This window comes from Thamnophis sirtalis, unplaced genomic scaffold (genome assembly GCF_051295495.1).
Source record: "Thamnophis sirtalis isolate CommonGarterSnake01/CBP01778 unplaced genomic scaffold, rThaSir2_p1.2 scaffold_4, whole genome shotgun sequence".
In the NCBI taxonomy this organism is placed as follows: Eukaryota; Metazoa; Chordata; class Lepidosauria; order Squamata; family Natricidae; genus Thamnophis; species Thamnophis sirtalis.
The window spans coordinates 80,492,620-80,510,705 of NW_028261384.1; the positions used below are offsets into that span (position 1 = coordinate 80,492,620).

The following is an 18,086-nucleotide window of genomic DNA, read 5'->3' on the forward strand; positions in this document are numbered from 1 at the left end:
AAAGAGTAAATATATAACTTAATCTTCTTTCACATGATGTCCTTTCAGATTTTTGAGTACTAAAATATCCTCCCTATGTTCTTTTCTCCAGACCAAAATATTTATATTTACAGGACTATTTATTTAATGAATACACAATTAACAAAACAACCTTTAAATTAAAAAAAAAATGCAAAGAAGGAAAAATTTACATTATATTTTATACATCCAATATTCACACTTTTAATGATGAATACATCATAATTATATGAATAGTATAATATATTAATATAAAATATTACAAAATCTGCCATTCTAACATATATGATGGCTTCCTTTAGAAAATACTGCCCTTTCCAAAATATTATCACACATGTCCAACAACTACATCTAGCATATCAGATTTCCAATGTTTCAATGCAATTCTTCTAACCATTTCCTGCCATACTTGACATAACAATAATTCTTAATTAACAGAGTTTTAATATGTAATGTTAAGATCTTTAATATTCAAAGATTTTCCCATATATCTGCTTTATTCATTAATATATTGGTGGCACGGTGGTTAGAATGCAGTACTGCAGGTTAATTCTGCTGACTGTCAGGAGTTTGATTTTGACAGCTCAATTCTCACCAGGTCAAGGTTGACTCATCATTCCATCCTTCCAAGGTCGATAAAATGAGGACCCAGATTGTTGGAGGCAATAAGCTGACTCTTTAAACTGCTTAGAAAGGTCTGTAAAGCACTGTGAAACAGTATATAGTATAAGTACTATTGCTGTTGTTATTATCCTCAAAAGAAAGAAAATAACAATATGACCATATCATAAGAATCAATGAATTCTCAACAGTTTACACCTCAAGGAAATAAAATCTGATGTTTAACCTTTGCCATACATATCCAGGAAGTCTAGTACACCCTAAATATATTTTATTTGTCAGCTTAATTGCAGATTTGCTGATATCATTTAATATTTTGAGGTTGTTTTAAGGTCTTTATTGGAGATTCCAGTAAAAGTTTAAGATATTCCAGGAATATCCACTTTAAAAACATTCTTGAGCTTTGAAAGAGGTGTTATGTTTTAATTCTGCCAAGGATTGCTTAATTTAATTCTGTCAGAAATAATGAACTTGTTTAAAATGGATTTGTAAGACAGCAACTGTTTTGGGGGGTAAGTGGGCAGTACACATATGAAGCTTTGTATCCATATGTTAAGGTGATCAATAATTTTCTCCGATATTTTAATCGAGTATTGTTTTTTGAATTAGTGATGTGGAGAATAGTTCTAGATACAGTCATAATATTTGGCACTGACAATCTATGCAATGTGAAGGGTCTGTTCAAAAGGGCAGATGAATACCGTTCATTTAAAATTCTAGAAAGGAATAATGAATATAAAAATTCTTCTTATGGAATATTACTATTATATCACAATAGCATGAAAAGAAATTAGTATAAATGTTAACATATTTTGCAGTATTCATAAACTGAACAAAATCTATAAATGTCATTTTGAAAAATTATTCATGTATAAGTGTGCATGTGCGTGAATGAATGAATGAACACACACACACACATACACACACACACAAACACTTATAAACATTTATTATTAAAACTTGACCAAATAAATAAAATAAAAAGAAATTCAGCAGATTTCTGAATCATGGCTTCATAAAACCAGCAATTTCTCTAAAACCAAAAAGATGTTAAACAATTGTACTTATTACTTTTTCATTATTTCAGGATTTAAAGCATTACAGGCTATATGTAATAAAATTGTTCACAACATGTGAATCGTTCTTGATTGTCATTCATATTAGGAATCTATTAAAGCTAATCTTTAGCAAGATTAAGATTTGGAGAATATTTCTGAAATAAGTTAAAATCTCACAAAAAAACAGCCCTGGTCACTGTGTAACTGACTTTTGGTAATGAAGAAATTATTCAATATATGTACATTGAGCCAAGGTGACTAGGGAAACAAGATTAAATAGCTACATATTGTTCTTCACATTCTCTTCTCTTTGATATTTTATGATTTCTTGAGTTTTTCCTCCTTAAGTATAATTGTGCTTATGTTATTTCTGTTTGTTCTTTGTCATAGGCATCACGAATAATCATCACTGTGCTTTTATCAGCTGAGAGTTAGAAAGATAACAATCCATTTTCTGAAAACTACATTAGCTGAGAATATGGTAGAAAAAATGGGAGAGAAGGTTTTTTTTTTTACAGAAAGTGAAATTATACATACTTTTACATAGACCTTCTGAAAATATCCTCTACACTCTGGTTATTTTCACTATGACAAAAATGACTTTAATGAAGCCATTTTCCAAGGTTAAATTTTTAAGTTTGCTTGTGATTTAGAAAGGGATGGATATATGCAGCACATATATGGCACCAAAGACACCATTGAAAGGATACCTCAACCTATAACATTAAATCATGGTTTATTTGTTGTTTCAATACATAATACATAGGATGCCTTATTTTTCCATTTTTCTTACAAATCTAGAATCTACTCTTTAAAATGTTAAAAAAAATGTTTTTGCAGTAAATTAAATAGATTTTGACTGTTCCATTAGGTTTTTTCCCAAATTATGGAACTTCTGGCTTATGTTTGATAAAAAATGTTAATTTTACTATTCAAAATAGTGAAATATAATGGAGTTTGCTTGCCTTTAGCTACAAAATCATAGTGGATTTTTTAAAACGTTGCTATGGATTCCCATGAGAATTCCTCATTTTAAAGACTTTAAAACTGTATCAAAACTACCAATAGATGTCACATACATTTATTAGTATGATTTGTTTTTCAAATATAACCACATGCAAGGAAACAGGATTTAGCTTGCATTTTTTTATTCTGTAAATATAAAAAATAAAGCAGAAACAGTTTACTCATGTGGAAATCTCATTGTCTCGGCAAATTGCAAATAATGCTAATTATCTCTGAGGTTTGGAGAGCACACCATTTTTAAAAAAAATCATGTTTAAAATCTAATCAGTTTTCTAAACATCAAAATTACCCTTATTTTAATAATGCAGAGGTGCTTAGAGCTGTCTTATGTATGGGGAAACATTTGTTTGTACATTTGTTAGTATTGGCATACAATTCTAAGTTTAGAGACAGAGTGAGGACTACAATGATTGGAGGATGAACTTTTTCACTGTTTGAACTCTTGTTTCACCCACTAAAGGAATTTTCAGACTCTCAAATTCCCAGATTGATTTTTGCCTGCCAAAATACCACTGGTTTGGACATCTGTACCCTATTAAAAGGTAAAAATCTCACATTTCTGATCAAAATTACCAAATGTGAGATATTTTTGTCAGTATGAATGCTTAAAGTTGCTTCAAGTTTATTACCAGTGTGATGGATACACAGCAGTTTTCATTTATTTTGCTGGAGAGAAAAGGATCCAACGAAAGGTTTCCCCTTTCTTTTCCATCAAGAAACTGAAAATTGGAAGATGGATGGATATGGAGGTCAGCTGGGTAAGTGCTTCCAGAGGGCTAGTTAGGGAATTCCCAGGACCCTGGAAGTTGCACATTATTAGAAGGACTTTGCATCGTAAATATTACTGTTGTCTAGAAAAGATAGAATTATGTTGTATTGCACCAGACCAACATTTCATTCTATTTTAAGGGTTTGCTTCTTTTTTGATAGTTGGTATATGTGTCCAATCACAACGTGTCAACGAAACTTTATTTACTATGAATAAATAGGGCATAATTAGTTTTTTAAAGTATTATGGAATTATAGATGTATCATAAAGTTGTTTATTTTATAGCACCATTCCTTAGGAAAAATGCCAGACTTCCAAAAATGTGCAAAATTTTAAAATTTTAAATATTAAGATGTTTATTTAAGTTTGATTAGCAGTTTTTAATATAACCTAGTTTCTATAATCTTTCAGAGTCAAAGAACACTTGACTACTTACCATCTGGATATTGACATTTTAGTAGTTAAAATATGCCATAATTTATTTTCAAATATCTCATAGATATTTTTCATCTGGAGATATTTCAAATGCAGCTGACATTTAGTTTTTAATTTTTATCAATGCTTTTATTTCCTTATTGTCAACTAAATCTTATTTTTGACTTAATTTCAGAGTCATTTTAACTATACAGATAAATAGTTATTATAATTGGTTTCTTTTGGTTTTGAAACCATAATCATGCCTTATGTATTATCCTTCCTTATATATTATATTATTACATTTTCTTTACCTGTAATATTAACTACAACTTTCCCATAACTTTTAGCATTATAATGAGCCTATATTCCAGACTGGTAAATTTACTATTCTGTTATTCTAAACAATTATTTAGTTACCTTGTATATCATATTTTACTACTCTCATTTTTACATCTCAAATTCTTAAACTTTAACCTACAATTTCATTTTTATTGTTTTATGATTTTATAGCTTGACTTAATGTAATCAATTGTGACTCTTGTTTTGCCAGTCAATGATTGAAATAAAATGACTGATTGGCAGAAAAATTGCTTTATTTTATTGCTAATATATTTTTAAAAACTGCTCTAAACATGATGGAATTTAGCTAAAAATGAAACTTTAAAAGAAGTGCATACATTTTTCAATGCAACACAATTTGTTAGATAAGGTTCACATGCAGTCTTCCAGAACCTCCAATACCAGCCTTAGAGCTCCTGTTTGTATTTTTAATACATAGGAAAGGAGAAAATTACATTTATTTCTGATAATTGTAATTGAATGTGGCTAATTAAATTTCAATTCAGTTTAAAGATAATGTACTTAAATCAACTTAAGTTTTCTATCTTTGCCTAGAAATATAAAGATGAGTAACATTAGCATACTAATGATACTTCTACCCATGGTAATGAGATCTCACCAGCAGCTTCATATAGATGTTAAACAGGAGCAGAGAGAGTGACCGAGCCCTGCAACAACTACATGAAAGCAACTCAGGGAGAAGGGAGTGGATCTCTCATTCCGTATCAATGCTAATTGGACCAATCTTGGAGAAAGGAGCCAAACCAATGCAGACCTGTGCTGGCTCTCCCCTAACCTTTCAGCTGATTCAAAAGTATACCATAGTTGATTGTATCAAATGCTGTTGAGAAGTTAACGAGGGCGAGGATGGTTGCATCACCGTCATCGCCAGAAAGTCACATCCACAAGTGTGGCCAATGCTGTCTCTGTCTCATAGCAGCTCAAACCTGATTGGAAAGAATCAAGAAATTTTTTTTCATCCAGGACCCTCTGAAGTTGCCAAGAAACCAGCTTTTCTAAAAAGGAAAGATGGGAAACAGGATAACAGATGTCCAGCCAGGTAGAATCAAGCAATGGTGTCTTAAGGAGAGAAAATCATGGCTTCTTTAAAAGGCTCTGGGAATGTCTCCTTTTGCAGGGAGGAATTTATCACTGCATTAACCCACTATCCTGGGGGCTTTCACCAACCAGGAGGGACAAGGGTCTAATTGACAGATGGTTGCACTGACAAGACCAAGGACACTACCCACTTCCTTAAGTCCAACAGGATCAAGCCATTCCCAGATCATCAAGCAAGGCCTTTCCCAAGGCATCTCATGAGGACCTACATCAACCTTAGGTTGCAACCTGGAACGAATTCAAGTGACTTTATTCATTAGCAAGTTCCTCTGCACAAGGATTGTCTGTCTCCCTGGTCCAGGAGGGGTTAGGTGATCTGGTCCAGGATTCATGGATGAGATGCAATAAAGGCAGAGAAATGTCTTTTCTTCACTCTCATCACCACAAGGTAGGCCTTAATAGCTCCCCTAAATCATGTCCATTTGGAGTCAACCTTCATTTTTCTGCAGTGGGTTCTTTTAATCCTTTTTAAAATCCACAGCTCTTCCATGAATCACCAGGACTAGATGGATTACATCCAGTGGTGGGATTTATAAGTTTTTTACTACCAGTTCTGTGGGTGTGGCTTGGTGGCCATGGCATGGGAAGAATACTGTAAAATCTCCAATCCCTCCCTACTCCAAAATCCCCATTTCTTCCCGATCAGCTGGGATTGGGAGGCAGCAAATAGATGGGGTGGGGCCAGTCAGAGATGGTATTTACTGGTTCTCCGAACTACTCAAAATTTCTGCTACCAATTCTCCAGAACTGGTCAGAACCTGCTGAATACCACCTCTGATTACATCCCAGAATTCTGTAGGAGCTGGCAAATGTGATCTCAGAGTCACTGGGCCATATCTTTGAAAGATCCTGGAGCACCAGGCAACTACCAGCGGTTTGGAAAAGAACTGATGTGGTTCTCATCTTCAAAAGGGTTTGGGGGAAGGATCCAAGAAACTACATCAGCCTGACATCAGTATCTGGAAGAACCTGGAAAAAATAAGTAATGGGTCTGTGAACACCTAGAAACAAGCAAAGCTAATACTAGAAGCCAATATGGGTTTTTCAAATCAGACCATGCCAATCAAATCTTATTTTATTCTTTGATAAAGTAACTAAATTAGGACCAGCAAAATGGACCTAGTATACTTGGATTTCAATAAGGTATATGACAAAGTAGACCATAACCTACTTCTTCTTAAGATATAATAATGTGGTATCAGTATCTCCACCAGATGTATTTGTAACTGGTTGACAAGCCATACTTAATATGTAATCTTCAATGGAACTACATCTACATGCAAAGAAGTATGCAATTGGGTATCTCAAGGTTCTGTCTTAAGCATAGTATTCTTCAAAATCTACATAAATGATTTAGATGAATGGATGGAAGAGGGATTTATCAAATTTGCTGATGGCGCCAAGCTTGGAGAAATAGCCAACACCTTAAAATATAAGCCCAAGATCTAGAAAGATCTTGACAGACTTGAACGCTGAGCTCTAAGCAACACAATGCAATCCAGTGATGAGAAAAATAGATTTTAAATCTAGGCAAGAAAAACCAAATCCAGAAGTATAGAGTAGGTGGTATCTGGCTCAACAGTAATACTTGTGAGCGGGATCTAAGTGTCATGGAGAACAACCACTTAAATATGAGCCAGCAGTGTGTTACAGCTGCCAAAAAAAGCCAATGTAGTCGTAGGCTGCATGAAAAGAGGAATAGTATCTATATGAAGTATTAGTACTGCAGTATAGTATCTTAGACTACACTTGTAATATTGCATCCAATTCTGATCATCATACTACAAAAAGTTGTTGAGACACTACAATGCAGAGAAGAACTGGGTATGTCTAGTCTAACAAAGAAAAGTACTAGGGGTGACATAATTGTCTTCCAATATTTGAGAGGCTTGCCACACAGAAGAAAGGGATAACCTATTCTCTAAACCATCTGAAGGCAGGACAAGAAAGAATGGATGGAAACCAATCAAGGAGAGAACCAACCTAGAAATAAGGAACAGTTGCCCAATAGTTAGAACAATTAATTAGGGAACAGGTTGCTATCGAAAGTTGTGGATGCTCCATCACTGGAGTTTTAAAGAAGAGACTGGACATTTGTCTGAAGTGGTATAGGCTCTCCTGCTCGATCATGTGATTAGACTAGAAGACCTTAAGGTCTCTACCAAATCTATTATTTTATATTCTGTTATTTTCTTAGCTTCCTAAAATATTCACTTTATCATTAATTAACTTCTTTCATCTTCTCTTTCCTCTTTACAAACCTTTTTCCATTCTCCCTTCAAATTCAACCAGCTCAATTTTAACTGATTTCACAGATTCAGATACCCACTTCCCAACTCTTCAAACAACAATATTCTGTTGGTTTCTTTAACCACATAAAAGTAAGTATCAGCTAATGAAATTCACTCCAAATCAGACTGAAAAAAATAGACCTCACCTGTACTTATGCTGCTGTGGAATCTAAGTGGGCTAGGAATGCTAAGAAGATGGCTTAGATGTCTTGCGTTGAGTTGTCTGAAAACAGCTGCCAACAAAAAGGCAGCCAGTGCGTTAAGGACAATTGAGAAAGCAATTGAAAAGAGCAGACAATAGGATCAAGCTTCTTTATAAACTTTATATTTACTAGTAATCCTCTTTTTAAAAAAAGTTTGGTCAGACAATAATATAACAACATAACATATTTTAGAAATAGATAATTTCATTTCAATAGTTGCTTGTTAATTTTCAACTACATTAAATGGAAAATTCAAACTTCCTTCTTGAAATTTGAATTAGGTCCAGATTTTATTAAAGAGGCCTCTACATCAATCTAAAGCAGTGTTTCTCAACCTTGACAACTTGAAGATGTCCTGACTTTAACTCCCAGAATTCCCCAGCCAGCATTCGCACACACATTTTTCAAGCTGCCAAGGTTGAGAAACACTAAAGGCATTTACTAAACCTACTTTTTTCTCTTCATAGATTACTGAAAAGAAACATCTATGTACTTATTTCTTTTCTTTACCTAATCATTATCTTTAACAATCTCTCCAAATTAATTCTTAGGTGTCAGCCAAATATTTAACACCTGTACTTTTGGTGTAACATGTTAACTGGTTTGTTAATTTTAGACCAGTACAAGAAATGTTTCTGAGTGATTTGTGAGCTCTTATAAATTTATCCTAAGAAATCAGTAAACCAAATTAATATATATACCTATAAAATAATGTGAGTAAAGTCCAAAAGATATTATCTGTCTAGGTTATAAGTGAGGTAGTATCTAAAATTACTTAAAATAATAACATCTACAATTATAAAAATATGTTATCTAAAATTTATGTAAAGTGGTATCTAAAATTAAATAAAAGTTGATAATATATCAAATTACATAAAATACATCTATGTAGTAGAGCTTAGCCTTTCAAGAGCAATTAGATCTTATATGCTGCTACACAAATCTAGCTAAATGTGCTGCAACAAATGGTACTTCATCTGTAATCAACATCTGAACAATCAGGATATCTGTTAATCAAAGGAAGGATGAATCTGGTTCAAATGTCTTTATGAAAGAAGAGTATGTTTTGTGATTTCCATGTCTCCAGAATCAAAAGGATAGTGTGTCCAATGCTCCTTTTCTCTATTTGCCATTCAAAGGAAAGAACATGGCACTGGATTAGAGGCAAAGCTTTTTGATGACTAGTTGTTTCTAGCTTTGTGAAATAGCCAACAACAATGAATACAGGTAGTTCTGGTTTAGCAACTGCAACTAATTCAGGCAAAACAGTCACCAAGCAACATGGTCATTAAGTAAACCATGTGAATGAGAGACTGTGAAGATACTAGATTCTTTTGTGCAGTAATGCCAACATTACTTTCACTCTCATGGCTTATGTTGTCAGGTGCAGAAAATTTTATGTAAGTGCACATGTTAGTTGAAAAACTATTATTTTGTTACTATTATTTATTGTCATATTTATGAACAGTTGCTTAATGAGGCAGTTGCTAAATGAGGATTATCTATTGTTTGCGGATGATAGGAAGGTTGAGGCCTTCCCTAGGTGTTCCTAATGCCAATATCCTTGATACTCTGCTTCAGGATTTGTTTCACCTGATCATTCCATTCTTGAGAACCAAAGGTATCAAGAAACCTAGATGTAGGAGTTTAAATAGCCTTAATCCAGATAGTTGAAAGTTGTCCTGGAGAATCAATGGTGCTTGAAGGTAAAAGTTAAGCTTTGCCAAAAATTTATGGAAGCAATGCACACTCCTGCCTCAACTTTTGTCAAGCCTGTTTTCGGTCACAAATAAGCATTTGCAACACAGCAGGCAGTAAAAGAAGCTGGAGGGCCAAAAGAAGAGTGAGGCTAATGTCTTAGCCTGAAAGTCTTACACATGGCTGGGATGCCATATGCTCTCTTGAAGTGAAAAACGTAATAGCATTGGGAGATTTTGTCCAGTGACAATGGCATGTCTGTAATGAGCTTTCCTTGAACTAGTGGCATGCATATTCCTAATACTTGAAATCTGCACCCAGGTAAACCAGGGAGTGTCCCGAACAATTTTAGAACATATATGTTATTACCCATTTTTAACATCAATACTTTTTCATTATATTTTAATGTTAGCACTTTTAACATATGGTAAAAATGTGTATTGCTGGTCTTTGACTGTAATAAAGATTTATACTATACTATACTGCCTTGTGACCATTAACACTCTATGAACAGAGCATCATCCTCTTGGCAAATTTCATGGTTTTTTTTATAGTGTATTGGGAGATTGTCATTGCTGCAGCATCTGATTTTTTTTAAGGCCTATTGGTGTTCTGGGAAGAACCACAGAATCATAGGATTGGAAGGGACTTTTGATAGTTTTCTAGTCCAATACCCTGCCTCTGGTACTACAGCATCATCTCCATAAAGCAACAGGGATGAACATTTGAATAGTTTATACATTTCATCATGCCACTGTTATAAAACTTGAAAGACAGAGTGGCCAGGTTGCATCCGTTTCATCATTTTGCACCTGTAACTGGCTTTGTAAGAAACTCTTGTGTGTTGCATCTGACCTTAAGAGTTATATTGAGGAAATTTGTGAGCTAACAGATCTTCAAAGAATGGAGAAAAATCTGAAGGAGAGACTGATGAAAGTGTGACTCCATACAGGGAGAAGCCAAAAGATTGCGCGTGTGCTGCTTCTGACAAGGAAACCAGCAGATTCTAGAAAATCTATGGCCAAACCTCAAGTATACTATGGCAAGCTGAGAAAGAAACTTTGAGCCCCCAGTCTCAGACAGAATCTATCTCCAGCCCTTTTTTAATTGAAATTTATTATAATATAATATTCGAAAGGAAAGAACAAAGGTGGGTGAGAGAATTAAGGTGTAAAAGAAAAAAAATCAGTGTCATGGCCTTTTTAGTGCAGTTGAGTACAAAATAAAATTACAGCCTCAAATTTTTGCTTTACAATTCTTACAATTCTTCTAGATACAAGTAATTTCTGTAATAACAAAGTTAATCTAATTGTCAAAGCCTAAAATCAAAGTTTCATTTTTTTTTTGTTTCGAGCATAAAGTCCCAGAAGTGGTTTTCAAGTACAAACAAAACTAAGTTCTTTAATTAAGACAGTCAATTTTGCCATCTTTGCCACCTACGTCATTTTCCATTCATTCTTCCTTTGTGGGAATTGATGTGTCCTTCTATTTTTGTGCATACAGGATTATCAACACTGTCTACATAAATAATGTTACAAATTTTCTTTCTTTCTTAACAGTTCTAAAAGGAAAACTTACGATTTTATTATATTTATTTTAAAAACCTTGTGATGATAAAGAGTTAGTCTTAATATTTCCTTGCTTTATTATAAGCTCAACAGCAGTAACTGTGACAGGGATCTGGGAATTCCAGTGGACAGCAACTTAAGTATGAGCCAACAGTGAACCACTGCTGCCAAAAAAGCCATGCAATCTTAACCTGCATCAGCAGGGATAGTATCAAGATCAGGTGAAGTGTTACTACCTCTTTATACTGCTTTGGTAAGACCACATTTGGAATACTGTATCCAGTTTTAGTCATCATGATACACACAAAAAGTTGAAGCAAAAATGTGTAGAGAAAAGCAACAATAATGAGTAGGAGACCGGAAATTGAAATATTTGACAGTTAAAATAATTTGGTACTTCTAGTTTAATGAAGAGGATTAAGGGTGACATCATAACAGTCTTCCAATATTTGAGTAGCTGTCACAGAGAAGAGGATATCAACCTATTTTCCAAAGCACCTGAGGGCAAGACATGAAGTAACAGATGGAAACTTATCAGGGAGAGAACCAATATAAAAGTAAAGAGAAATTTCCTGACAGTGAGAAAATTAACCAGTGGAATGGCTTGTCTCTAGAAGTCCAATGTCTTCTTAAAGATATTATACAGTCATTTGTCTGGAATGGTATAGCATCTCCTGCTTGAGAAGGTAATTGGAGTAGAAGAACTGCAATGTCCCTTCCGATTCCGTTTTCTGAAAATCCAACAGAGAAAGCACTTAGCAATAGCACTTGGACTTATATGTACCAGTGCTTTACAGCCCTCTCTGAGTGATTTACAGAGTCAGTTTATCTTCCCCAACAATCTGGGACCACATTTTACTGACCTTGAAAGGATGGAAAGCTAAGTCAACCTTGAGCCAGTGAGATTCAAACTGCCGAACTACTGGCGAAATTTTTAAAAAAACTTGTTGAAAGTCTAAATATAACATTTAAAATTTGGTTAAGGAATATTTGGAATATTAGTTATTTCAAAGTACCTGATTTTAATTAAACAAATATTTTCTTGGGAAAGTAGACTGTTTAACTTTCTTAAGAGAGCTAATTGGTGGATTTTCTTAAAAAGATGAGTGAAATGTGACAATAGAATGATGGAGAGTTGGATGGATATAAAGAGTTAAGAAAAAAGTTCACATTTTCTTGCTTTAACTTTTTGAAGTTTAAGGAGAGAAATGGTTAATATTGGGAAGAAATAAAAGAAGGAAAGGACTGTCAACTTAGCAAATCTGAATTTTTCCAGAAACTGTGACAAACGATGCACAAATCTGAGAATAATATTTGCCAATAAAATTTATATAATTGCGCATTTTACCGAACACAATATTATTGTGGCAGCTGTAGTATCATTGATGGAAATCTAGTGAAGATAGAAAGGGTAGTGTTGCTGAAGCCCTAAATGTAGAATTAAACAAATTACACAGAATTATCACAAAAGAATGAAACATTAAGACCTGTACTAAGAAATACACTGGACTTTTATCAGGAAGAAAACAAGGAACCAGTTTCTAAGGATACATCTTAACATTAAGCTAAGGGTATCATAATAAGATAAAAGAATTTTGATCAGAAATAATACTGTATGTCTTTTATAAAATATCAGAAACCTTTTGTGTACTTTTTTTGCTGAAAGTGAACAGAAATGATATGATGATTTTTGGATTTGCCTATTGAAAAGGATTAACTATGGGAAGAAGCCGTAATGTAATCCTAGAGGATGGAATGATACTAATTTCATTTGTAACTGTGCTAAAGATCCAAAAGCATTTTTAAAATAGCTTTCCTTCTCTTTTTAAATTTTTCTGCTGTTTCTCTCTTTTCTTTCTTTCTTAATCTCATTTTCTGTACTTTTTCATATTTTTCTTGGGTAAAAATGTCTACATAAATTTGCCCAATTTTCTTCAAAACTCATTTTTAGTTTTTCATTTATCACTATTTCCTGGAACGCATTAATTCATAAAACATAACTATCTTTAGATTTCTTATATCATTTCCCTATTGCTTAATTTCAAAAATGTCTTTCTGTTTATTAATTCATACACCATTTACTTCTCTTATACATTCATAGTATTTCATATGCTCTGATCATCAAGAAGCAAGGACATGGATAATGATCATTGATGTTGCTGTGGTTAGTTAAGCTTTCAAATGATACTTTTAATAAAGAATAGTCTGGGTTATCAATTGAGTCAGTGTTTAGATCAGTATGTCAGTTGAGTGAATATTTAGACCAATATGTCAATGAAAGCCTATTTCTCGCACTATTGTACTCAAGTTAGAATTTATAAACTAGAGATGATCTTGCAAGCTAGCATATTGTTGCTTGCATCTTTTCAACAAAGAAATATATGGAAAACTAATATACATTTGGAGACACCTCATCCTGAATCATATGTAGAAATAATTCCATTAGTATTTTAGTATACATCATATTCATCCTTACAACTTTCTGACATACTAGGTCAAGCAGAAAAAAATGATCTACTTAAGGGTACACAGTGAGGTTTTGGACATGGAAGGGATTTCAATTCACCTATCTATATATGCCAGCCAATCTCATGGAATCAGGGTCATATGAAACACTTCTTTTTCTTTTGTTTTAGGGCCCAATTGCTTTGCTGAGACCATGGTTATTCCAGCAGGTCGAGAAGTGAAGACAGATGAATGTACTATATGCCACTGTACTTACGAAGAAATTACTTGGAGAATTGAACGACAAGCTATGTGTACCAGACATGAATGCAAGCAAATTTAGATCTACTAATCTAGGGAATCAGGATATTTTTATAAAATATTTAAATCCACCAGATGATTTGGTGCAAAACAAGAGTCAACTACAAAGGATAATTTTGTTGAAGATTAAGTAGGCATCAAATATTTTGTTTTTGACAGGGAGAAATATATATGTCAACATTTGCACTTAAAATATTTATGTCATTGTAAGTGTTATATTTCCAAGTGAGTACTTTACAATAGACTCACAGATTATATTATTTCTACAGTGCCATTAGTTTAATGTTTTATATAGATGATACTAATTACAGTAACATAAATGGTTGACTGTCTTCTTGAACATCTGACCATGCATAAAATAAATAATGTTTGTTATATTATATAGATTATTTTTATGAAGAAACAACAATAGGCATAGAAAAGGTAAAAAATATAGATATTATTATAACCACTTACATTTGCAAGGAGTGAGGTGCTTATCTATTTAATGCAACAAGACATTTGTTATTGAGTTTAGTAATTTTTATCTGCACAGAAATATGCACACAATATGTGCCTATATTTCTTTATTATTCACATATGCTGGCATGAATATACAGTAATCTGAGAGCAACTGGACTACTTCATAATCTGCTGGATATTTTTTATCTTCTGTTATAAGAAATTTAGTCTCCCATCAGTAGTCTGGAAATATAAGTCATGTATTTTCTGTGGTTAGGCATTTAATGCATATGAATAAATCACATAATTTATGTTTTTTTCCCTATTTTAACCTAGTTGAAATTACTTTTCCTAATAGGCAAATAACATCTGACAAAAAATATCCTGTTTCAGCTACAAAGTACATTCCCACTAACATATAAATTATTTGTGAAAAGGCAGATTGCCAGTTTTCAAGCCAAGTGATCCCATGACATCATTTTCAAAAATTCAAAACAGAATGAAAAATATTACAGTTCTTATGTTAGAAAATTACTAAATTCTGTGAAATCCTGGCAACACTTGCTCTATAAAAATGGCATTATTAAATGAAACTCAATTAAGAAGAATTTTTAAGCATTTAATTAATTTAGGCATCTTTCCCAAATATCTCAAAATAATTTACTGTTATTAAAACAGTTAAACCAGTAGAACTAGTATTTCTTTTCAATTTCAAGGCTAAAAAATTAATATAATTCCAGTGAGAAATAGCATTTTTCAAATATACCTCAGCTCTTAACAAAGAAGTGGAAAATATTTGTGTTTTTTTTAATTTGCTTATCAATTAGCTTACTCATGACTGTTTGTTTCATAAATAAATTTGCATTCAGTATTTTGAATATTTTTGAAAATTCTAATGTGTTTCTTATTTATTGTATTTTCATGATAAAACAATGATACAACTTTTCCAAACAATTTACCTTACAAATTCAAAGATTATGTTAAAAGAATGCAAATAATAACCAACAGGTAATTTTTGTATCATCTTCCTGAGGGGGAGAATCGTCTTAAATTTAACATTTTCTTCATCTTAAGTAAATATAAGATTATTAGCATGTTTAAAACAGGATTTGGTCATTTTCCAATAGAAAACACAGGTCACTAGAAGACACCTCTAATACAATATTGATAAAATGTGTAAATTTCCTAAAATAATAACAGAATAACAGAGCTGGAAGGGACCTGACTTCTAACTCTATTATTCCATTATTGTATTAGGAAATTGAAGTCTTCTAGTCCAACCTCCTGCTCAAGCAGAGACCCTATATCATTCCAGACACATGGTTGTCCAGTCTCTTCTTAAAAGCCTCCAGTTAAGGAGCACCCACAAATTCTGAAGCAAATCCATTTTATTGGTTAATTGTTCCGTTAGGAAATTTCTCCTTAGTTTTAGGTTGCTTCTCGATTAGTTTCCATCCATCGTTTATTGTCTTTCCTTCTGGTGCTTTAGAAAATAGGTTGAACCTCTCTTCTTTGCGGCAGCCCCTCAAATATTAGAACATTGCTTTCATGTTATCCCTAGCCCTTCTTTTCACTAGACACACCCAATTCTTGAAATCATTGTTTCTATATTGTAGCTTCCATCCTCCTAATCATCTTGGTTGCTCATCCCTACACTCTTTCCAGAGTGTCAACATATTTTTATAATATGATGACCAATATTGAATGCAGTATTCTAAGTGTAAAAACCAACATTGGCTTTATAAGGGCTTTATAAAGTGGCACTAATATTTCATGTGATTTTGATTATATCGCTCTATTAATGCAACCCTATGATTGCATTGGCTTTTTTGACTGCTGCCACACACTGCTTGCTCGTATTTATGTGATTGCCCATTAGGACTCCCAAGATCCCTGTCAGAGTTACCGCTATTGAGCTAGGTTTCACCTAATCTGTGCCTATACATTGGGGAGGGGGGGGTCTTTCTACATTGAATCTTATTTTGTTAGATCAGGCCCAACGTTCAAGTCTGCTGAGATCCAGATGGATCTTGAGACTATATTCTGGGGTATTGGCTATTCCTGCCAGTTAAGTATAATCTGTAAATTTGAGTTCCAAAGATATAGACAGATACATGGATGGATGGATGGATGGATGGATGGATGGAGGGAGGGAGGGAGGGAGGGAGGGAGGTAGGTAGGTAAATTCTGTTTATCTTTTAAATAAACTTCTTAAATGACAACTTGCAAAACAGAAGAAAATGAGGCACTGTTCACTCTTCTGTTTTGATTTTTCACTCCCCTAATAAAGACAAGTTATTAGTAAGAACCTGTGATAAACTAAGCATTGCCCAGTCAACTGCATTACTGCTGCAGGTATGGACAAAAGCCATTTTAATATTCATCCATTTTTTTTAAAAACCTCTGCTAAAATCTAGCAAAATTGACATCTTGATCTAGAACTTCTATTTTTTAGAGGGACTTTCTCAGCTCACTTCTGTGCTAGTATACCCTGAGTAATCTCCGATTCCTATGAATTCCAGTCTGTTTGGCACTTTCTCTAACCAGGAGCCTGGGAACACTTAGTTGAGCTCTTTTCACACATTATCTACAGATGTTCTTCTTACCCAAGCAGACATTTTGCTCTGCTCTTTGAATGCTTTCTTGACTTCAAGTTATACCTTCCCTCACCTCTGGTTCCAACTTTGCTTCTACCATAGTTCTCCTGCACAAGCTTTCTGCTTCTGAAAACTAGCTTAACAAAACCATTTGGTTGATATTAGTTCCCATTTTGCTTACACCTTTCAACAGCATATCTTTCTTTCTCTTTTAGGTGTATTCTTTTGTCCTCTAGATTAATTATTTAGGTGATGCTTCCTTTCATATATAACTTTTCTTTTCTCTCTTTTTCGCTCCAGACAAATGAGTCTCCCCCCCTCCCCCATGAGGACAGTGGGGCTGCAAAGAACCTGCTGGGTATGCCAAGCAAATTTCTTCTTGCCATTCCCTCATCTCAAGGTGTTTAGTAGTTAATACGTAGTTTCCTGCCCATTGCTCAGATCTGGAATAAGTATAGGCTCTCTGGTTCAATGTTGGAGAGGAAAGGCTGCTGTGTCTTGTCTATGAGTGAATGGGAGGTTTGTTTATTAGAGATCTTATAAAATGAATGTTCTCTAAGATAATTACATTGCAATCTGTCTGACAGTAATCCTTTTGTGCCCAGGATAAAGATTTCGGAAAAGCATACTGTACTGTATGTTGGTGGAGGCTTTCACGGTTATGAGCTTCCAGGCTAAGAGCCATAGTCTGAGCTTATTAGATATCCTAAAGTTTCACCAGCAACTATGACTGGCATCTTCAAAGGTGAAAGTGGTTGGCTTTATAGATCACTTCATGATGGTTCAGAAGCCTCTTAGTCCAGAAGCTCATCACCATTAATAGTCAAGGAAAATTGGAGCTGTCCTGCCATATAATATGTTCCTGCCATAGACTGAACCTCAATATTAAGCATACATTTGTTTTTCCCTGTTAACTTTTTAGATGAAACAACATCATAATGTAGATACTAAATGCAGTTTCATTATTAATACCTTCATATAAATCTGCAGTGTCAAGAAAAATATCAGGAATTGCTGTGATCCTTAACCTCATTAAAAAAGAATCAGTGGAGTAAACTTAAAGAAATCATTAAGAATATGAAAATACTGCGAAAAATAGTGGTTGGCAGGGAACCAAAGGAAAGCAAACTAGATATCGGAACAACTGTTTGCCAG

At 33.7% G+C, this 18,086-nt stretch overlaps 1 protein-coding gene across 5 annotated transcripts in view; it reads left to right on the forward strand.

Moving 5' to 3' along the window:
• Nucleotides 1-18,086, forward strand: part of VWC2 (von Willebrand factor C domain containing 2) — a 94,864-nt gene that overhangs the window by 36,461 nt on the left and 40,317 nt on the right. The window contains exons 3-5 of one of the 5 annotated variants that reach the window (XM_014053621.2): nt 3,184-3,265; nt 7,660-7,748; nt 13,764-13,895. The exons of 2 other annotated variants lie outside the window; for them this stretch is intronic. In XM_014053621.2, coding sequence (XP_013909096.2) covers nt 3,184-3,265; nt 7,660-7,738 — 161 coding nt within the window. In that variant the 3' untranslated portion in view covers nt 7,739-7,748; nt 13,764-13,895. Of the gene's footprint in view, nt 1-3,183; nt 3,266-7,659; nt 7,749-13,763; nt 15,213-18,086 lie in introns of those variants that run through there. 2 more of the 5 variants (XM_014053623.2, XM_014053622.2) reach the window with 2 other exon arrangements.